The 21,792-nt window shown below is 38.3% G+C and overlaps 3 protein-coding genes across 7 annotated transcripts; 2 read left to right on the top strand and 1 right to left on the bottom strand.

Moving 5' to 3' along the window:
- Nucleotides 1-1,182: 1,182 nt before the first annotated feature.
- On the top strand, nt 1,183-7,304 carry LOC105191065 (filaggrin-2). The gene is made up of 3 exons (XM_025298575.1): nt 1,183-1,226; nt 1,686-3,661; nt 3,827-7,304. The coding sequence occupies exons 1-3, from the start codon at nt 1,183-1,185 to the stop codon at nt 7,153-7,155; spliced, it is 5,349 nt and encodes a 1,782-aa protein (XP_025154360.1). The 3' UTR covers nt 7,156-7,304.
- A 2,212-nt stretch (nt 7,305-9,516) lies between these two features.
- LOC105191067 (uncharacterized) lies at nt 9,517-16,620 on the bottom strand. 2 transcript variants are annotated; one of them, XM_011154178.3, is made up of 15 exons: nt 16,416-16,620; nt 15,844-16,020; nt 15,503-15,707; nt 15,226-15,422; nt 14,909-15,143; nt 14,654-14,810; nt 14,348-14,579; nt 13,377-14,202; nt 12,346-13,193; nt 12,082-12,257; nt 11,446-11,868; nt 11,175-11,350; nt 10,799-11,046; nt 10,451-10,714; nt 9,517-10,370 (listed from the first exon to the last, which is right to left on the bottom strand). In XM_011154178.3, exons 2-15 carry the CDS (start codon nt 15,981-15,983, stop codon nt 10,196-10,198), a joined length of 4,302 nt encoding a protein of 1,433 aa, XP_011152480.1. In that variant the 5' UTR covers nt 15,984-16,020; nt 16,416-16,620; the 3' UTR covers nt 9,517-10,195. The 2 variants fall into 2 exon arrangements, with proteins under 2 accessions (XP_011152480.1, XP_025154361.1); XM_025298576.1 differs by having other exon boundaries at nt 16,406-16,620.
- A 40-nt stretch (nt 16,621-16,660) lies between these two features.
- Pex6 (peroxisomal biogenesis factor 6) lies at nt 16,661-21,245 on the top strand. 4 transcript variants are annotated; one of them, XM_011154184.3, is made up of 8 exons: nt 16,661-17,018; nt 17,516-18,046; nt 18,196-18,684; nt 18,787-19,013; nt 19,085-19,469; nt 19,563-19,862; nt 19,973-20,584; nt 21,025-21,245. In XM_011154184.3, exons 2-7 carry the CDS (start codon nt 17,599-17,601, stop codon nt 20,566-20,568), a joined length of 2,445 nt encoding a protein of 814 aa, XP_011152486.1. In that variant the 5' UTR covers nt 16,661-17,018; nt 17,516-17,598; the 3' UTR covers nt 20,569-20,584; nt 21,025-21,245. The 4 variants fall into 4 exon arrangements, with proteins under 4 accessions (XP_011152486.1, XP_019700596.1, XP_025154362.1 ...); XM_019845037.2 differs by having other exon boundaries at nt 16,661-16,910; XM_025298577.1 differs by lacking the exon at nt 17,516-18,046.
- Nucleotides 21,246-21,792: the final 547 nt, after the last annotated feature.

Below are 21,792 nucleotides of genomic sequence, written 5' to 3' on the forward strand. Positions count from 1 at the left end.
GATGGGAAATCTTCATCAGCTTTAATGATACCTATATTATTGAGGTCGTTCTCAGGAAAACATTATTCATCCTTAGTATGATAAAAGGTCATAGTTCATATTTCAGGAAGGTCAGTAATTTATGTTATAAGTAGGCTACTGTTCTTTTGTTTTCGCAAACGTCCCTCTTTTTACAAACTTTTTTAAAGGATATACCATGTTGTCATATTCCGATAATAGGTATAAGATAAAAGAAGAAGTTTGTAAAATGAATTTCTCATTTTTGTAGCATATAATTAAGAAGAAAAATGTCATTAGAAAAGCCTTACGGCCTTTATATAACAGTAACCTTGAAATTATTCTGAGTGTTACTGAATGAAAGTGATCGCCTCGACAAGGATGTTACAAATTCAGAATGACTTAAGCAATGACACATCAAGCCAAACATGGAAAACCGTTTATAGATACTACCTGGAAGTCGTAGAGTTACGTTAGCTACCATACACATATATACGCATAAGTAGAATGCATCATGTTTTTTTTTGTTTAAGAATGTTGTCGTGTGGATAATCGAAGAGGATGTAGATACAAGTTTCTTAAATGTGCTGAACTGAAAGGTAATCATTGTAAATTTACGATCTTGTTGTGTTTGCTATTTTCTACTGGAGATATATCTAACAGTGTATTCTGACAAACAGACGTGTTTCTTGCAAGAAATCTCTCTTTTGCACACGACTTTTTTTATCATGTAACATATCTTAACGTATGATTATAAACAAGTTTGCAAGAACGTCAAGTACGTTATCGATGTTCATCGCCAAATAAAAAATTTTTTATAAGATGCAGATATTTCTAACACATCGGTTTCAAGCTGTTAATAGCGTAAAAAAAGACGACCGTTTGATGCGAAATAATAAAATATAATCCATAACTTTAGCATTATGGAATAATGCAAATATTGGCAATATGATACAGAATTGATGTATCTGTCAAATATATCATCCACAAGTCAAATGGGAATGTATCCTCTTTTTATACTTATATAGCAATGATACAGTCCACTTTTGATTTCTTGCGAATTGCATGCGATAAAGACGAGTATGGATTGTGATGGATAAAAAGAGCAGATCGTTAATGTGTAAGAGTGAAAAGGAAAAGAATGCTCTGAGAATCATCGATGAGAAGAAGGGGTAGAGAACATAAATGGATTTGCGGCAATCAACTCCTGTTACATGTCAGCCTACAGTGTTAGTGAGAACATCTCTGCATTAACAACTGAATTATAAGTGTGCGTCTCTTTTATTGTATAAGGTAACGAAACATTATTAACCGCCTCAAATTGTGAATTGAGTGTACAAATAAAAGTGTAAAGGTATTAATATTGGTGAGGTTTACAAAAATGTAAACGACTAATTATATGAATCTAAAGTTTTACTAGTTTCTCCTTTTATTATCAAAATCGAATTCTTGATTGTAAAAAACCAATTAATAATACAAATTATGAACTTAATTTATATGTACATCTCATATTACGTCTTTAAGTTATCAATTATATTAATTAATACTCGATAGATAATGTTCCATCCATATATTCATTAAAAATTGCAACTTTGGAAGAAACAGAATAACTTAAATCTCAAATCTCGAAACATGCGTAAAAAGAAGAGAAGAAAGGTAAATTAATCCAAATATTTTTCTCATTTTAGAAATCGGATAAGAATGATGGCGTTAGGGCGAATAATCGTCTTATCCGTGTTATTTGCTCAAGCGTTATCCGCGCCGAGTGGCTGCATAGAGTCCTGTAACTTTTATCAGTCATCCTACCAAAGTCGCCAAACGTCCGGTAGTCACCAAGATCATGCTGCTTTAATTCAAGGAGCTACCAATTTGAATGAGTACGATTACACCAGACCAGGCAATTGGACCGAACACAATCAGTACAACACAGACAATGGGCACGGCAAAGTCTATGAAGAACGAGGCCAATATGAAGATAGTTCGAAGAAGACGCGTTATTACAAGAAGAACTTCACCTCGTCTTACAGTACGAGTAACACAGGCAATGCAGACGCGACGGGATTGGATCAATTAACCGGTCATCGAGTATACGACACGGTGCACATTCCAAGTAACCAACATCTCGATTCCCTAAGCGCATACGATCAGGTAGGAGCAACGTCGGTCACGAAAGAAAGCGGATACAGCAAAGTGCACAGTCAACAGACGCAGTCGTCATCGAGAACTGACAGCCAGAGCGAACGGCTGGAGGACTTTGGAGAATACAGCGACCACTCGCAGGTGAATCAACGTGTCCACGGTGGCGGAAGCAGCCAATCGAGTGACACTAGTTACCATGCGGAGACGCTACCGCAAAATTGGAGCAGAGTGGACTCCTACAGGACCGACGGAGGTCGCGGACGCGTCTTCGAAGAGGAAGGTCAATATACGACCGGTCCCAAGAAGGTCCGTTACTATAAGAAGAACTACACCTCTAGCTACAGTACATCCAGTGTTCCTCAGGATAGCATCGGCTCGGCGACGGTGCAAGACTTGCACCACGAATTACAGCAGAACTTGCACAAGCAGCTCGACGACTTCAGAAGAGAGTTTCACCAGACGTCCAAAGTCGATCACGTGGCCTCCACTGCGCACATAGGCTCTGCTCAGAGTCTCACACAAGAAACGGTCGGCTTCCACAACGACGATCTGCAAACCGCCGAAAGTGACACGTACAGACAACAATTGACTCAGCATCGCGTCCCGTCCACCGGAATCATACCTCATTACACCGATCAACAGCAGAGAGAAACATTCGCAGGTGAACGCACTGATATTAGGCAACATACACCATACACGTATCCCTCCGCAGCCGGGGGTACTTACGGTACAGAGCATCAAAGAACTTACCAAAGTCACGAGACCTACGTATCTCGAGCGAATCCCACGACTCAACCGATTCATTTATCTCACTTGGCTCCAGAGTCCTCTGGTTACATCCAGAGACCTGTTATCAGAGACGGCTATCAATCGAACTTGCATAACATGCACTCCATGGGACATCACGCGATCGACGACATTCAGCGCACGAGCCATCACTCTGGCATCCATCAGTCCAGAATGACGGAAAACCAGCTACTTGCGGAAAACTCCCAACGTGTACACCACCCGAGCCAAGATTCCAGCAGACGAGGTCAGTCAACGCACTACGAAGAACATTGGAGTTCCTCCAGCCGCACCGGTGGAAACCCATATCCGAATCCTAGTACAACTTACGGTGCCGGTCACGCAGACAGGGTACATTACGATAGAGACGCGTATAACGAATACTTGAACCGTCATCATAACGCGGCGCAAGGATACAATTCTCATGCGCACACCAGCGGCAACACTTACAATTCTGCCTACAGAACGAGCTCAGGACAATCGGTCACCGGCTCCTTGGACTTGGGTCATACGGCGCAGGGCGCAGCCGACTGTACCGAAGAGACCCAGCAGTATCAGCAAGAGACTAGGTATCATAGGAAATACAAGCGAGACGACCACCACGGTTTCGTGGATGAGCATCAACGTCAAACTGCTGAGCACGAGGACCTCACGCAGCAGTATCAGGAGTTCGGCCAAGAATCGCAGCAGTTGCAAGGCTTAACGCAACAGTTACAAGAATTCGAACAACAAACTGCTGGTAATCAGCACCTAGATGATTTGACACAACAGACAACAGGATCGGACGACTTCACTCAACAGACGAGTGGTAAACTTGAATTCGGGCAAGGTTCTGCGGATGGTCAGCAGGTGGAGGATCTGACGCAGCAAATGAGTGGGCTTGAATTCGGACAACATACTGCTGGTAATCAGCACCTAGATGATTTGACACAACAGACAACAGGATCGGACGACTTTAGTCAACAGACGAGTGGTAAACTTGAATTCGGGCAAGGTTCTGCGGATGGTCAGCAGGTGGAGGATCTGACGCAGCAAACGAGTGGGCTTGAATTCGGGCAACATACTGCTGGTAATCAGCATCTGGATGACTTGACACAACAGACAACAGGATTGGGTGACTTTACTCAACAGACGAGTGGTAAACTTGAATTCGGACAAGGTTCTGCGGATGGTCAGCAGGTGGAGGATCTGACGCAGCAAACGAGTGGACTTGAATTCGGACAACATACTGTTGGTAATCAGCACCTAGATGATTTGACACAACAGACAACAGGATCGGACGACTTTAGTCAACAGATGAGTGGTAAACTTGAATTCGGGCAAGGTTCTGCGGATGGTCAGCAGGTGGAGGATCTGACGCAGCAAATGAGTGGGCTTGAATTCGGGCAACATACTGTTGGTAATCAGCACTTGGATGATTTGACACAACAGACAACAGGATCAGACGACTTTACTCAACAGACAAGTGGTAAACTTGAATTCGGGCAAGGTTCTATGGATGGTCAGCAGCTGGAGGATCTGACGCAACAAAACGAACGAATCGGTAAGCTCAAGTATGAACAACAGATTGATGACACTCAGCAACTGGAACGATCATCACAACGGATAGAAAGATCCAAAGATATAATGCAACAAACAAGTGGTAAACTTGAGTTTGGACAACAAACTATTGGTAGTCAGCACTTGGAAGATTTAAAGCAACAAAATGAACAATTTACGCAACAAATAGAAGATGGCTTCTCACAACAAACCAGTGATAAACTTATATTCGGACAGAATCCTGTTGGTAATCAACATTTTGAAGATTTAACGCAACAAACTGAACCATTCGGACAACAGGCAACAGGGTCCGATGATTTCACACAGCAAACAAGTGGTAAACTTGAATTTAGTCAACATGTGCAACCGGTAGACAAATTGAACAATCCGCAAAATCAATATTTGGAGGAATTTAGTCATCAGAAAGATTTCACTCAACAAACAGAAGGAAATGATGAATTCACGCAACAGATGATGGGAAATCTAGAATTTGACCAGACGCAGCAATCACACAGGTCTCAAAATTTGGAAGACTTCACTCAACAGAATGAAGATTTGATTGGAGAATTTCGTGATTCCACGCAGCAGACAATGGGACATCTAGAGTTTGGGCAACAGACGCAGCAGCCACACAAACCTCAAAATCTGGAAGATTTCACTCAACAGAATGAAGATTTGGCCCACCAAATTGGAGGATTTCGTGATTCCACGCAGCAGACAATGGGACATTTAGAGTTTGGGCAACAGACGCAGCAGCCGCACAAGTCTCAAAATTTAGAAGACTTCACTCAACAGAATGAAGATTTTACTCATCAGATTGGAGGATTCCATGATTCCACGCAGCAGACAATGGGACATCTAGAGTTTGGGCAACAGACGCAGCAGCCACACAAACCTCAAAATCTGGAAGATTTCACTCAACAGAATGAAGATTTGACCCACCAAATTGGAGGATTTCGTGATTCCACGCAGCAGACAATGGGACATTTAGAGTTTGGGCAACAGACGCAGCAGCCGCACAAGTCTCAAAATTTAGAAGACTTCACTCAACAGAATGAAGACTTTACTCATCAGATTGGAGGATTCCATGATTCCACGCAGCAGACAATGGGACATTTAGAGTTTGGGCAACAGACGCAGCAGCCGCACAAGTCTCAAAATTTAGAAGACTTCACTCAACAGAATGAAGACTTTACTCATCAGATTGGAGGATTCCATGATTCCACGCAGCAGACAATGGGACATCTAGAATTTGGGCAACAGACGCTGCAGCCGCACGAGTCTCAAAATTTGGAGGACCTCACTCAACAGAATGAAGATTTTACTCAAAAAGTTGGAGGATTTCACGATTTTACGCAGCAGACAATGGGAAATCTAGAATTTGGACAACAAACACAGTCACACAGATCTGGAAGTCAGCATTTAGATGATTTCACTCAACAGAATAAAGATTTAACCCAGCAAATTAGTGGATTTGATGATTTCACGCAACAAACAACAAGACATGTAGAACATGGACAACAATGGAAAGCAGATAGATCGAGATACGATGACCAATACTCAGGACATCCTTCGCAGCAAAATGGATGGGACAAAGAATCTGAGTGGCAGTTAGGACAAATGTCACAGAAGACTGATTTTGATCAAGGTTTTGATCAAGGTTTTACTCAGGACGATGAGTTACAATCAAGAAGACCAGCACCAAAACCGAAATCGAGACAGAGACACAATTCAAATCCATCACATGTAGATACAAACATTGATGATGTTCTTAAACCAATTGAGATAAATCCAGAGATTGATATAAATGATAAAGGCAGAAGTAGAGAAGAAAACAGAGGTAGAGAAACTATCCAATATAGTAGTCATGCAACATATCCTAAATTCAATTATCAAAGTTCAAGAATTGAAGATTTGCGGAGCCAAGGAAGGAATGGATTTGATAATGAAAAAGAAAACATAGATCGCTTACATTGGGTACATAAATCAAATGATGCTACAGTGGGTTTACAATGGCATTACACTTATCATCCAAGTGACCTAACTAATGTTGAAAGTCCACATAATACTTATTATCCTGAATATAATTCCATGTCGCAACAAACAGAACAGCAGCAAAAACCAGTTGACTTTAGCCAACAAGAAACACAAGGCAAGCATACATTTGAAACGTCCCTTTTTGATAATCAATTTGATCAAAATTCTGAATATACGGCCTCAAGAGTAATCCCACTGCAACACAGTCAAATATCGCAACAGACAACACAATTAGATAAACAATCAAATCAAGAGCCAGGAAAGGTAGAACCTAAATTGGAACCACGGATTTTAGAAGTATATGGTGGAGGACCATATGATGGGTCACATAGTGATGATATCTATAGAAGAGTTACACCAAATCCCAGTGCAACCTTGCCTCCCATATATGGTGAAGAAGCATGGGATATCAGGGAAAAACCTAGAGAAAAGGAAATAATACCTTGGTTAGTAGCTAATACATTATCCTCAGTAAACAAACCAGAAATAGATAAAGTTGAGGATATGAGTACAACAAAAATGATAGATACTACAACGCAAATAATAGAGATTACAACAAAAGAAGAAGCTACGCCATCTTTTTGGGCCAGAGTTGGCAATAAAATAACTAATACATATGACAAAGCCAAAGAAAAGGCTAGAGAATTCTTTGGTTAGATCTTTTCTTATCTATTCTTTTTTTTTACATAAATTAGTTATTTATATAAAGCAAACTTTGGTAGAATGATTTCAGATATTTAAAAAAATTATATCTTTTTATCAATAATAAATGTGTACTTGCAATCACCAATAGAAATAAAGTAAATTAACAATTAAATATATATTCATAACATTATAAATTCAAGATTTCAATATTCTGAATTAGTATTATAGAACATTATTAATGTAGAGCTAAGATACAATCTACATATTTTATTTAAATAAAAATATATTTTCTTTTCTAAGAGCATCATATTTATTTTATATAAAACCACAGACCTTCATCTATATAACCTTATGTAATTGTTCAGTCATATATTTATTTCCTTTATAAGATTGTTATCAATATTACATATAAAACTAAAAGGAAATTTTGTTGAAACTACTCTATATAGCTACTTTTATTTTGCTTCTTAATATTGTCAAGCAAAATGTTTAAATAGTAAATAATTTCTGTATACTTACTTCTGGAAGGCTTTTAAAAAACCTGACGAAACTCTGTTGCGTAGGAGGATCTGAAATAAAATATTACATTAAAAACAACAGAAACATAGTACGAGATTTTGGTTAGATTTTTACATACCCATACTAAATTGTTGATTAGGTTGTACCGCCATAGTTATAATAAACTAAAATACAATATACGCGAAGCAAACGATATGCAAAAAATACACAAAAAAGTATTATTATTTGTATTTTAAATTATACAATATTTTGTTACGCACACTTCCTTCCACACTGTTCATGCCCTCGCGCACCTCATCATTCTGATTTTATCCTTTTCCCTCCCTCACTTCTACCTCTTCACGTACTCGCTCTATCTTACTCTCTCTCTCTCTCTCTCTCTGCCTCTTTCAATGCGTTTTCAACCCTACCACCGTTCAATGAACAGTTAGTAAGTTCTTGTATTTGATTGGTATATTCTTTCAAATTTCAAAATATACGCCAATCAGAGAAGAGCTTCTGAATATTCGATAGATAAATCGATATGAATATTCGATAGATAAATCGATTATTTTAATAGATTAAGGTATCGATTATCATCTCGTGTTTTCAAATTTGATTGGTCTTTCTGCCGACAATTTTTAGTTAATTCATCATATTATAACAAAAACAAAAGTCCCACTAATTTGCTGTTAAATTACATTACTGCTTCGATTTTTTGTTCGAATAAATTCCAAGTTCAAAAAAATGTTACTTTATATTTTCGAACTACTTTTATTTTATACTTTATAGTTTTGAAATCTACGCTATGAGTCACCACTATTTCCAATGAAGATTAAGTGATATTGTGGTATTGTATTTTTATTTTTAGTTAATATGACAAAATAGTTAATCAAATAAATATTACTAATAATAAAATTATATTGTTTGTTGATTCAATTATCGATGTGATTTAAATCTGTCACTCGACAATAAATATTACTTAGAAAATAAAAAAACACTTCACACACATAAAATAACAAATTAGTTTTATAATAAATACTTTTATACAATTTATTTACGAATTAAATTAAATTTAACTATTTAAACTCAAAACTTATTTAAATAGATAGGAGTGAATGTTTAAAATAACGTGTAAAATAATATTTTTTATACTCGTCAATGTATTAGTTAAATTATAAAATCAACTTTTTACTAAAACAAATATTACATTTGGGACTGAAAATTATGAGAACATACATTCGTCGAATAAGAGTAATTTTTATATTATATTGGACATTTTTTCAATATTTCACTCATTGTTATGTAATCTCCTATTATAACAAAGATAAAAGTCCGATTAATTTGCCGTTAAATCACATTACTACTATTTCGATTTTCCATTTGAATCTCACATCTCACAAACCTACAGAGTTTATGAATATTGAGTTTAAAAATTATTAAATTTCTTAACATTACAATATAGGTTTAATAATCAATAATAGAATTAGGATATCCATTTTATATGGTATTATCAACTTTGATTATTGCATATATAATATTTCAGCTGTTTAATTTTTTTAATTTTAAAGCATCATATAAACGTTTTTAATCTGCCCGTGACTTGTGGTATTTTTTTGAATATATTTACTCTAACTTATAAAGTATATTATTGCACAAAAGACCTGTTTAGTGGATACTCGAAAATAAGCCTGCACATATTCAAAATAAAAAAAGCATTGTTTCGGATAATACATGCTGAATCATAATCATGTTTTATTGTCAATAAATTATAATCAACGCATTTCCCAACATTTATAGACATTAAGGTCATTCTGTTTTATTCACCTTCTGAATTTATTTTATTGCTTGTCATAATTAAAAGATTTGGGGATATAGTGTCTGAAATATGAACATTTAATATGATTGACATGATATATTTTCATACATCTTGGAGAATATCTGAAAGCAAAACGATAGAACCCGTTGACATCAATGCGACAAAATCGAGTGGTTTAAAACTAAGACCTATAGTAAATATACAAGGGTTACATATACATTAATTATCTATACAAGGTACTCAATTACTCAGTGTACATGCATGCGATCTTGCTGATCTGAGAGTCCACAGTGCACATCCATATCACACGCACATTGTACTATTCATTTTTACAGACTCGAATTTGGTAAGACTTTGTGAATCTTATTATACAACGTTTATTCGCAACTGCGAGTGTATTCATGGCGTGAGAGATAACAAGATACATTTTCAAAACCTCTATCGTATAAACTTTCGCAAACCTCGTAAGTTTCCGAAACATTTGTTAAAAGATCAAACTCGTTGCACAGTGCTCTTAATAATATCGATTATGTGCAAGCAACATATATCTGTAAAAGCCTCCACGAAGCAGGCCATAAAGTGCATTTCAATGTGTTATAACTGCGTAGATACATATATCACTGTAGTATTAACTTGTATAATAAATAGCACAATAACATTAATGTTTCTTATTACACGTTGGTTCTTTACTAAATATGTGCACACATTGGGACATATCATCAGATACAGTAAGCGTTATCGTTTGTTGAGGATGTTGACGAAAGTTCGGAATCTTGTTTGCACCTCTGGCATTTGCGCCAGTGTCTCCTCCATCATATTTCTCAATCTTGCTAAGTCTGGCATTTTGTCACACGATTCAATATTCAACAGTTCTGTAAAAAATTGCTCCCATGCAATCTTCTTAGCGTACCTGTAAAACAAAAAGCACGATCGTTAGGACTTCCCTTTTCTAAGTGGATTGGATACTCACGTATGCTGTTACTTATATACCTTGGCAATTTCGAAGTAATAAACCAACGACCACCTATATTAGATACCCTCATGTAATTGCCAAATAATAAACAATGGCTAGTTGCTGCTAAGCAGTACAGATCCGTTTGATATGTCCATGGTCTGCCAGTTTGCATCTCGATACAAGTAAAGTCTTCCGTTTTAATTACTTGGGTAAACGTTGTATTTTCTGGTAATAACTTCATGTCTATACTACATCCAAAGTCTATCAACTGTATAGTTGGCCTCACGTCTTGCGTAGGTCTGTTGATGAATGCATAAAAATATATAACATAATTCAGTCATATTCTGAAATGAGAAACCTAAACGACCAAGTAATATACTAACGGTCGCATTAGTAAAAAATTATCTGGCTTTATGTCCCCATGTATTATTTGGCATTTGTGTAAGTACTCCACGATTTGAAGCATTTCAATTGTGAAGAAAATAGCTAGGGTCTCCATCAGAGGTTTACCAGTGGCAATTTTTATCTGATTTGTCACTGCTAATAACGTTCCAAACTTGGAATATTCTGAAACTAGTATACTTCCGTTGTTCGCTATATACGCCATTGTCACATCCATAAAACCACGTAGCTGCAACAGCATTAATATTAATTTGAAAGAAAGTATGTGGCGCACTCATAAATATATCTTAGAATTAAATGCATCGATGCATTAGTAACGATAGATTTAGAACGTTTTATTTGTACATTACACAGTACCATGTGTGGATTCGTAAGACGCGCTTTTATTTCTCGCACGATATAATATTCCCAGACCCAGGCTGGTTTTTGCGTTTTAAGAGCAACAGTCTCGCTTGTCTGTATATTGACTGCTTTAAAAACTGTTCCATACATTCCTTTTCCAAGGCACTTTTCCAAATCATACGCCTCGTTGCCTATGTAATTATAAACGTAAGCGCAATTTACAGTAAAAAAGAAGATTTGTAAATGCATTTCAATCGATTTTAAATAGAATAAAATGCATACTGACCGAGCGTAACCACAGTAGAAGGCACGAACTTGTTTAAGTTAGTATCTATTCTTGTATATCCATCTGCATGATGTGGTTGCGGGAATTTTATTTTCTTCAGCAGACCCACGATCAAGTTCTTATCAAATGGATTGATGTCCTTCGTAGGGAGTTCGAAAGACTCTTCCTCCACTTGTTCCATGGGTTCATGCTCCTCGCAATCCATAGTGTCCAACTTCTCGGAATTATCTTCGTTATTAAGCGTGAAATTTATAGATTTCCTCAGATCGCAATTATTCTTTATCTCGGAAGTTATCTGATCGACATTTCGTTGCACCGTACGTGGGCTCTGAGCGTGCACAGCTTGAATCTGTGAGTGCTGCTTTTGCTCGTAAGGTTGATCCACGGATAGCATGGATTCCTCTTTCGATTCCTCTTTTATAGCTTAATCATAAGAGATCTTTCATTATTACGTGTTCAATAAAGAAAACTTGTATGTCAAAACTTGTATAATTCTACTCAATTAAAATAAAGAATTATATCTAGAAATGCATACTTAATATTTAATATTAATACTTAATATTTAATCTCATATGTATAGAAGTATTTGTATCAAAGAAATGTGAAAAAGATATAATGCAACGAAAATATACATACTTGTTTCTGCAAGTCGTTCCTTGATGGGAACCATATCCTCTCTGGTTAATGCAAAAGTCAATCCGGCAGTTCTAGTGTACGTACTGCTACCTGAACTGCTTGAAACATACTCCTGAGTGGATTCCAATATTACGCTCAATTTCTCATTACCTTCGCGAGTAGGTACTTCTGTAATTCTGCTCAATACAAATAAAATTCAAATTAGATGTCTCAACATGTGCAACTTCTGAAAGAACAAATGACCGAGTATCGAGAAATACGTACGGCTGACTGGTAGTAGTCTGGTTCGGAAATTGCTGATCCTCTTTCACTCTGTAAGATGGCTTAAAATGATTAGTCATTGGTGTGGAGCTGGCTAATTGCGTGTTAAAAGCTTCTGTGAAGCAGGTTTCGTTTCCTCCTAACAGAGGAGTTACACCTAAACTCTCGTCAATATACAAATTATTTTCATCCGTTGGTTTGGGCACCATATTCTCTTCGAGTGGACCGTTGTAATCTACGACGATAGCATTCTCTTTATCTTCCGCGCTTTCGAGATATTTGATGTCTTTACGATTCATCCCGGGCGACTTGATGTACGGTAACTCTGGTGGCATTCTGTACGGTTTGCTCGTCTCAATGTCAGGATCGTTGTATGGTGAGAAATGCAATTGCTTTTGCTGTTCCACACTATGTTGCAGCATAGGAGGTTCCATCGACGTTGGATACTGCTGATATCCGATGACGTCGGGTAACATGTTGCTGTAAACGGGATGCTGTATATGTTGCATATGCTGATGCATGTGTTGTGGCTGCTGGGGATGCGGTGGTATATGTGGTGTATGCGGGGACTGATGATGGAGATGATGATGATGGTGATGATGTTGGTGTTGTTGGTGCTGTTGATGTTGTTGATGTTGTTGATGTTGTTGGTGTTGATGTTGCTGATGCTGTTGATGAACGTGCGACTGGTGATGCGGTATCTGACTGTGAGGTTGTAAATGCTGCGGATGGGTAAGAGACTGATGATGCGCGGTATGCATCTGTTGAGGCGATGCGATTAACTGCTGATGATGTTGCTGAGGGTGGTGCTGACGGGGATGCGGCTGTTGCACTTGATGGTCGTGATGTTGCTGCAACCAAAATGTCCGTGTTACTTTATTATCCTCTTCGTGTTAAATCAAGGACATACACGCTATGAAAATACGTGTAAACTATGAAATATACTTGTAGGAAGAAAACGTTATTATCTTTGATTTTCTCGAAATATATAACGTAACGTAACAGTGTAAAATTATGGTAAATGTTTTCTATACCTGCATTTGATAGTGGAAACTGTTTTGCAAATTATGATTTCCATATGCTGCTTGCTGACCGGAGTAACTATGATGTGGCGTGTGATAACTTTGATGGTTCTCTTGATCATTATAAACCTGTATATTGTATCCTTGATGATGCTTACTATTGGACATTGCATGCTGAGTCATGGAACCATCCATATGTATATCGAATGGTAATTTACTTCTCGAATCTACTATTCTGGGTGTTACAGGGCTACGAAAGCGCGGAACATTAGCGGCCGTGGCGTCCGGGGAATGCCACATACCCTGTACAACTGTGATGGCTTCCTTCGTATTTACGGTGAGACTCAGACCGAGTAAATGCTCCTCGGCATCAGTGGCTAATGAGGAAGAGTGATGCTGGTGCATAAAGCTCGATGACTGCAATTTCCGTTGTGTGTTTAATTCTTCTATTCGTTGTGCCTCGATTCTTTCAGCTTCTCTCCTCTCAGCCTCTATCCTTTCAGCTTCTATCCTCTCGGCTTCTAGCCTCTCAGCTTCTATTCTTTCAGCCTCTAACCTCTCCAATTCCCTTTGCTCGGCTTCCTGTCGTTGAGTCTCTAAGGCTCGATTTTCGGCCTCATATTGTTGCCTTTGTAATTCTTGTTGCTCAGCTTGGAGTCTTTGCTGTCTATTGATTTCAGCTTCTCTTCTTTGCTGATCTAATTTGTTCTGTTTTTCCATTTCTTGCAAATGATATATATTTTCGAAATTGTTAAGTTGTGACTGGGGCTGTTCATTGGTTCCGCCACGTAAACAAACCGCCGACATTTCATGTTTATTTTCCAAAAGTTGCGCTGTTCTGTATAAAATACCGTATTTTTTAATTATAACGCATAATAACCAGTAATATGTACTATATAAATAATAATAATAATAATAATAACGCTATGTTTCTATAAAATACAAGATGCTTCCATATTACATTTTTATAGCATAATATATACCTCTGCAAATAAAGTTCTGCTCTAATTTCTTCCATACTACGATCAACATTGTTAGCATAAACTAGTTCTTTGGGATAATATGCTTTTTGTATAATATTTGGATATGCCAGATCTGGTACATACACTGGTATCCTCAAACAATCATGTTCCTTACTACCATCAGCAAAATGTACATGGTTTGGGAATAATTTCGGTTTCTCCATGTCACATTCATCATTTTGGTCTTCATGAACTGTAAAAGGATAAAGAGATACTACCTACTGCTTTTCTGCAATGACTTTTGGTACTACGATCTTCTATTCTTACCTTTAAAACCTGGTCTCACACTAGAAGTTATTAATGGACATCTCTTGTGTCCATGATTCCATACTCCTGCTTTAATAATGTTTTCCTTGTGTATTGCATCCTCGATAGGCACATGATCTAATATATTAGAAACTTTCATCTCCCCAGGCATATCATCCTGTTAAGAGTAAACATCCTTTATTGCAATATCTATTTTTATAATGCACACGAGTTATATCTCGTATTTAGTGTCGATACATGACATATGTTGCTCACTTGATATATTTGTATCTTAGAGTTGGGTTTTGCATTTTGCATAGAAGCTGCAATCTGTGGTATAGTGCCAGGATAATAATCACGTACACGATGGCCTGTACGTATACTACCCACTCTCTTGCTAATTCTTATCGCTTTCAATGAACTAAAAGCTTGACGTTGCTCCAGCAATGATATATCACTTCTCTCTTCAATGCGTCCAAGTGTCTTGCGGGCCACAGACAATTGAAAGTTTCTATAGGAAGAATATAAAATATTTTTTATTATTTAACTTCTACTCTTAAGATATTTTATTGTACAAAAGCAACTATCCGTACTGATGAGCATGACTCAGTTCGTCGTATGGTTCTGCATGAGCAGATAGTCCCATTAGGTAAACTTCATCAGCGCGTTTATAATCTTCAATTTGTTCCAGTTCAAAAGCCCAGGCCCTGTACATGTCAGCTACAGTAGTACCAATTCCATTGTTATGCAACAGATGATACAATTCCAAAGGATTCTTTTGCATACTTATCTGGAAGCAAAATCTCATCAATACATATGTATTAATATATGCATATCCGTATGATTATATTCATACAAGATATCACTCACATAATTAATCCATAAACGAATATAACGACGATCTTGATGATACTTTACTTCCTTTTCAAATAATGTCAAACATTGTTGCAAGAGTCTTCCAATGTGAGATTCATGTCCATTTTTCGGGTAACTCTGTTCTACCCACAGAATATATTCATACCAACTCTCTAGAGGATCCTCTCCTTCGTAATGTTTAATCGCATCCTCATACATTCTGAAATAATATACATTATTTTCGATAACTGTACAAAATATAAGTTTTAATTTTCTTTGCTTAATGAAATATGCTCATATAAAAAAGACCAAAGTTATAATCAAATAGCATTAAATGATGTTCTCGCAATAATTACTGTTTTTCCTGTAACAGCAAATGCTGTGCGTCTACGTCCTCTTGAGCTCTCAATGCAGTTCCTAATTGTGTAGCATTTCGCCCATATCTCAACGGCTGAATATTTTCTTTGCACAGAGCTATTACCGTAGCAGGATCCATTACTATATTGTTTATCTTTCAGAAGCTTCCTTATACACTGATGAGATAAAGAAAGGTTTTACGATTAAATGCAAACAATTTCAATGAACATTCAGCAGCATTATCAATTAATCAATTAATTACACAGTTACACATGTACAAGTTTATAAACATCCTAACAACTAATAATCACTGTCAATAGAGAGAACGTCCAGATGTGTAATATATATAATGCAGCACGATAAGCGAAAACGCGACGATCAGTTTTTCGCTGAGATCATTGCAGTGTCAAAGTCGCGACACCAATTTCGAATTCGCAAAGTAGTTCGGCACTCGTCGACATCGACATCGTTGTCGATGTCGACGTCGACATCGCGAGCATAACATGTACATATCCGTCTAGCGCGATAACAACTCAGATTCTTATCAGAGCACAGGCACACCTTCGCTTACCACAGTTTTGCATAATAGTTCCGTAGCTCGCAGCCGGATCTTTAAATTCGAACAAATTCTCTTCCGAAAACTCCAATAAGGACGCTATCGGGTTCGGTTAGGTTAGGTACGCGTTTTAACGGCTCTCGGAGGCCGCCACCAACCACCATCAACGGTTTTCACTGCCTTCTCACTACAGTGGTACTTCGAACGATCCGAAGATCCGTCGCGTCGTGTTGCGTCGTGTTGCGTCGCTTCGCACCGGCAAGTAACGAACAGTGACGAAGTCTCGATCTCCTGGATCGAGAGAATTTTGTATCGATGATCGTCGTGCAACTGTAGTGCAAAGTCAGCTGCGACAGATGACAGTTATGTCACTGTCTGATTGTGAGTAATTATCACAAAGTTCGCAAGCGCGGCTGTCCACGAAGGAACCTTTACACGCTCCTTCGAGAGAGGAGAGGCTTCCTGCGCGCTGCTGTTCCTATAGTAACTCGGTAGATCAGCTCAAAATTGGTACGCCAGTGGTTCTCATCTGTGACAAGAGTGAGATTGCGGCAATTCATTGCGCTCAGATTTCGAAACTGCAAGAATTGCTCTGTATTTACTTACAATTATAAAAATGTAAGGAATATGCACTTGTCCTTGCGCAGTTGTATGCATTGAAAAATTTACTTGTCATTATATCAGTCGCGAGTCCTATTCCCGATTTCTCTTTTTTTCTCTCTTTGCATCTATGCTTTACGATTAAACGTAACCTCTAATACTGTTGATTCCAGAAGAATTTCAGGCGAATGACGAGTGCGTTTTTAAATGATTGACTCTCAATAACTTTTGCACGTTGAAGAATATATAAGTTCTTTATAATTTTATCCCTATAACGTCATCATAACATTTTTAGTCAAATATTGTTCATAATTTCTAATTTTAATAGATCCTGATTTTTTCAATATAACTTAAAAATTGAGAAATTTTAGAAAATAAATGTAGTAGTAATTTAAAAATAATATAAAATATATTTTGCCTTGTATCACTATTTAATTTGAAAATTCTGATGCAGTTTTAAAATGATCAAAACTATCTAAAACATTCATTAACTATCCAATTTTCTTTATTTTCAGGTCTGATATATTAGAAGGAATTTAAGTTTGATTATAATTTTATGTAGTGTGTATAAAGGATTGTCATATAAATTGTATATAAGATGGACCAAAGAATGCTTCTTACATTGTTATTTTATAAAAATATTATAAGAGGGATAACAAGTACATTATTATGGAGACATCAACGTTATCTATTGAGCTATATTCTTCTGGAATTTTTGTATATTAGATTGCAAAGATTATTTAAGCAAAATCTTTGTTGGATCATATTACCAGATACAACCATAAGAAACATGTTGAATAATTTAGAAAATACAGGAGATGAATATATTGATTATGAATGTTGTGCATTAGCAAACATACAGTCTTTAAAGAAATCGAAAAGTTCCTGGTTTTCTATATGCTCAATGATTTCAATGAAGAAATATAAATGTGCAATTATACTTGTAGATCATATTAATGAGAATACTATTCTTATTTCTGAAACAATGCAGCACAATTTGCAAAATACTTTGTGTTATGAACGGTTAGATGAATCTTGTTTTATATGTAAGTGCTTATATTCTATTAAATGTATATTAATTCTCTCATAAACTATGTGTTTCCATGATTTTTGAATTTTACATGATGGTCCATTGATCTCAACGAACACTTGAATATTTGCTAGCCGATAATTAAATCTTGAAATGTCCTTTCAGTACCATCGACAGACAATGTAATTCAATTTGCGACTGAAATGAAAGTATCCTTAATCACTACCTCATATGATTGCACGAACGAGATAATGGATGCTATGTTAGAGAACTACTTCTTACATCCCCGATATTTGCATATAAACGACGTAATCAGGATCGACGCGCAAGAATACGCCCAAGATCGATTTTACACGTCTGGTACTCCAACGAATCCTGTGATATTCTTTATAGTTAAATCTTTAAAATTCAGTCGCAATAGCCATCACTACAATGTCAATAGTTGTTACGTCGTACGTGGATTATCGACACTTATACAAGAAGCAGAGGTTCACAGTTATATTCCTCGAAAACATATTCAACCGTTCTCCGGCGAAGCTTTCGTCCTACCGCAGAACGAAGAGACGGAGAAGTTACCGAGCACTGGGTATCCATCAATCCTGATGGAAGCCATCGAGTACCTAGAAATGTGCATTACACCGTTCCTTAAGAAGGGTAAATGATTGCTTACGCGCATCTAGACATCGATAATCGGCTGTTAGAAATACGCGCAAATATACTTTTCTCTTATTCTCTTACACCGTGTCTCAATTGCAGACAATCAGTTGCACGTAAAGCCGATATTTCTTCTGAAAGGACCACGAGGTTGCGGTAAGCAGGAACTAGTCGAAATCACGTCTGAAAGGATGGGACTGAACTTTCTCGATGTTGACTTCGCGGAAGTGCAGGCTTTAACAAGCGCGTCGACCGAAGCTAAGCTACGCATAGTGCTGCAAACAACGCAGCGACGCGTACCGTGTGTACTATATCTGAACAATGTCCAAGTGAGTTGAAGAAGGATGTCACGTGAGATGTCACCTCGCGCTTTCAAAATCACTGTGCTTTCCATTCACAGGTGTTCGGCAAGACCGCCGAGGGGCAAAAAGACGAGAGGATCATATCCACTTTCTCGAAGGAGATCGCAGCGTTGTACGACGCGCAGCGAAAATTCCCCCTCATCATTATAGCCGCATCCGACGAGACAGACATGCCCGCGGAGTTGCAACGATTGTTCATCGAGACGATTCATGTGAAGCACACGACCCAGAGCGAACGGGCGGAACTGATGTCGTGGCTCCTGTCTACGAGGAATCTCACGACCGTCGCGGATCTCTCGAAAGTGGCTGCTTCTTGCTCGGATTTCAGATTCGCGGATTTGTTGGCGTTATCCTTGCACGCGACGAAGCTTCGACGCGGATTAGCCTTACCCTTGGCGCAGGAAGATTTCGAGCGAGCTTACGGTATAATCTAGCAGGACTAACATTCAGATCAACGATATTTAACCGTCCGACAATATTCAATTCGTTTCTCACAAAAGAAAAAAATGTTTTCAGAGTACATGCAGTCAGTGTATTCCGACAGTAAAGGCGCGCCACGCGTGCCGAAGGTTCATTGGTGCGACATAGGCGGCTTGGCTGAACTGAAACACGAAATTATTCGCAGAATCCAACTGCCCATGTTGAACGCTTTCGGATTTGGACAATTCGGATTGCTTTTGTACGGCCCGCCCGGCACCGGGAAGACTCTCCTCGCTAAAGCAGTGGCAACTGAATATCAAATGCACTTTTTGTCCGTTAAAGGCCCGGAGGTGTTGAACATGTACGTTGGTCAGAGCGAGAAAAACGTAAGGGAGAGTACGTATCGAAACGCCAGACTGACACGTAGCCGCGAAAGTGTCAATAATGTCTATCTGCTGTAAAATCAAATCGCGAATTAACATCCGATTGTTCGTGCTGTTTCGCAGTCTTCGAGCGCGCACGTTCCTCGGCCCCTTGCATCATCTTCTTCGACGAGCTGGATTCATTAGCGCCGAATCGAGGTAGAAGCGGAGATAGCGGCGGCGTGATGGATCGCGTAGTTTCTCAGTTGCTCGCCGAGATGGATGGCCTCGAGGAATCCAGCAGCATATTCATCATGGGCGCTACGAACAGACCCGATCTCATAGATCCCGCGCTGCTTCGACCTGGAAGATTCGACAAAATGCTGTACGTTGGCATTCATTCCGACCGCGAGTCCAAGCTCAGCGTTTTGCGTGCGCAGACACGAAAGTTCAAAATGCGAGAACACGGGCAAGAGTTGCAGCTGGTCGTCGATCAATTACCCGACAATGTCACCGGTGCGGATTTATACTCGGTCTCCTCCAACGCGTGGCTCAATGCCGTACGCGAAGCTCTCACAGAACACGAAAAAAATAATCAGCACGAAGAGAGTAAACTCGAGGATAACATTACTGTAGAGGTGCATCACTTTCTGGATGCTGTTCGCAATTTAGTACCTTCCGTCAGCGACGCGGAGATACGAAGATACAAGAAAATGCAGACTGAGTTATCGTCCTCGTAGTGTACTTCACGTCGAGGTATATAATGAAATATATTTTTAATTTGATCTCGATATACGTATATAAAGTGTCACATTAGATTATAACGAATCTAGTAGAGACTGATTAGTTCCTCAGATTCACAACCGAATACAAACTAAAAGCGACTAATTATAATTGAAAACAAAAAGATTACTTTATACATACACACGGTATGTATGTATATATGTATTTATGTAGGTAATCTTTTTTTATTTTCAATAAATAACGTCATTTCGTTGAATGAAGTGCAGACTGATAATGTTCTGCTGTCAGGATATTCTCAGAATATGATGCGACAACAACGATTACTTCGTCGATAAATGATTTGTTTCCATTGAATGCAGTGAAGTATTTAAGTAAAAATATGGAATCAGATTTGTAACTAACTCAATACTTGCTTGATATGCACTTTTAATACACAGTTGATATGTTTTCAGATATGGCGAAGAGATGCGAACTTTTACGTGGAAAAATGATGAATATTCGTCGATCGGACGTAGCCACAAGTACAAACGGCTTATATGTAAGTATGCACACTATCTTGCAATGAAAACAACGCGCGGTATTATAAACGACATGTTATTTTTATTTCGAGAAGTATGTAAAACAATTTGTACAGTGAATAATTAAAATGAGGGAAGAGTCGAACTACGGATTCTTCTACTTTTTACGTATTGCACCAAACGATTATCTTTAAACATTAACGCGCGACGAAAAGCGCGCGAGAGAAAGAGAGAGAGAGAGAAAGAGAGAAAGAGAGAATGAATGACCTCATCCCGTTTCTCTCACGGTTTCGCTAGCTCGCAAGCGCTTTTCACGCGCGCCCAGTACATTATACAGTACACAGTGACCAGAATATACAATGTAGAAAAATATGACAGCTAAATTCACTGAATGCACCCGTACGGACATCGGGAGGCCCGAAGGTGTGAAGGCTGAACATTCTTTCGACGCTAACGATGGATGGTGTGGCTGCGATTTGACGCGTGACGTGCACAGGGATGCTGAGCGAATAAAATCAAGGTGTGTCCGCAGATCATGCGGCTAAATTTCCTCGGTGACGCTGGCGATCTATCTCCCTGAATCCGTTCCGCCGATCCCGCCGATCGTTGTCCGATTTCCTCAGTGAATTGCCGCGTACGATGAACAGCGCGATGGTACGTCCACCTCGCGTGCGCTCGAAGGACGTCCGAGAGGAGAAAGAT

The sequence above is a fragment of the Harpegnathos saltator genome, unplaced genomic scaffold (assembly GCF_003227715.2).
Source record: "Harpegnathos saltator strain DR-91 unplaced genomic scaffold, Hsal_v8.6 scaffold225, whole genome shotgun sequence".
Taxonomy (NCBI): Eukaryota; Metazoa; Arthropoda; class Insecta; order Hymenoptera; family Formicidae; genus Harpegnathos; species Harpegnathos saltator.

What these genes read in the sequence shown, in the direction of transcription:
- LOC105191065 (XM_025298575.1), top strand. Translation starts at nt 1,183, where the DNA reads ATGGATTTGCGGCAATCAACTCCTGTTACATGTCAGCCTACAGT. An exon ending in GTTACATGTCAGCCTACAGT is followed by an intron (nt 1,227 to 1,685) that starts GTTAGTGAGAAC and finishes TTCTCATTTTAG; the next exon opens with AAATCGGATAAGAATGATGG. An exon ending in ATTCGAACAACAAACTGCTG is followed by an intron (nt 3,662 to 3,826) that starts GTAATCAGCACC and finishes AACATACTGCTG; the next exon opens with GTAATCAGCACCTAGATGAT.
- LOC105191067 (XM_011154178.3), bottom strand. Translation starts at nt 15,983, where the DNA reads ATGGATCCTGCTACGGTAATAGCTCTGTGCAAAGAAAATATTCAGCCG. An exon ending in TTGCTGTTACAGGAAAAACA is followed by an intron (nt 15,708 to 15,843) that starts GTAATTATTGCG and finishes ATATTATTTCAG; the next exon opens with AATGTATGAGGATGCGATTA. An exon ending in GTTTCCACTATCAAATGCAG is followed by an intron (nt 13,194 to 13,376) that starts GTATAGAAAACA and finishes TTTTGGTTGCAG; the next exon opens with CAACATCACGACCATCAAGT.
- Pex6 (XM_011154184.3), top strand. Translation starts at nt 17,599, where the DNA reads ATGGACCAAAGAATGCTTCTTACATTGTTATTTTATAAAAATATTATA. An exon ending in AGATTTCGAGCGAGCTTACG is followed by an intron (nt 19,470 to 19,562) that starts GTATAATCTAGC and finishes AAATGTTTTCAG; the next exon opens with AGTACATGCAGTCAGTGTAT. An exon ending in CGAGAAAAACGTAAGGGAGA is followed by an intron (nt 19,863 to 19,972) that starts GTACGTATCGAA and finishes GCTGTTTCGCAG; the next exon opens with TCTTCGAGCGCGCACGTTCC.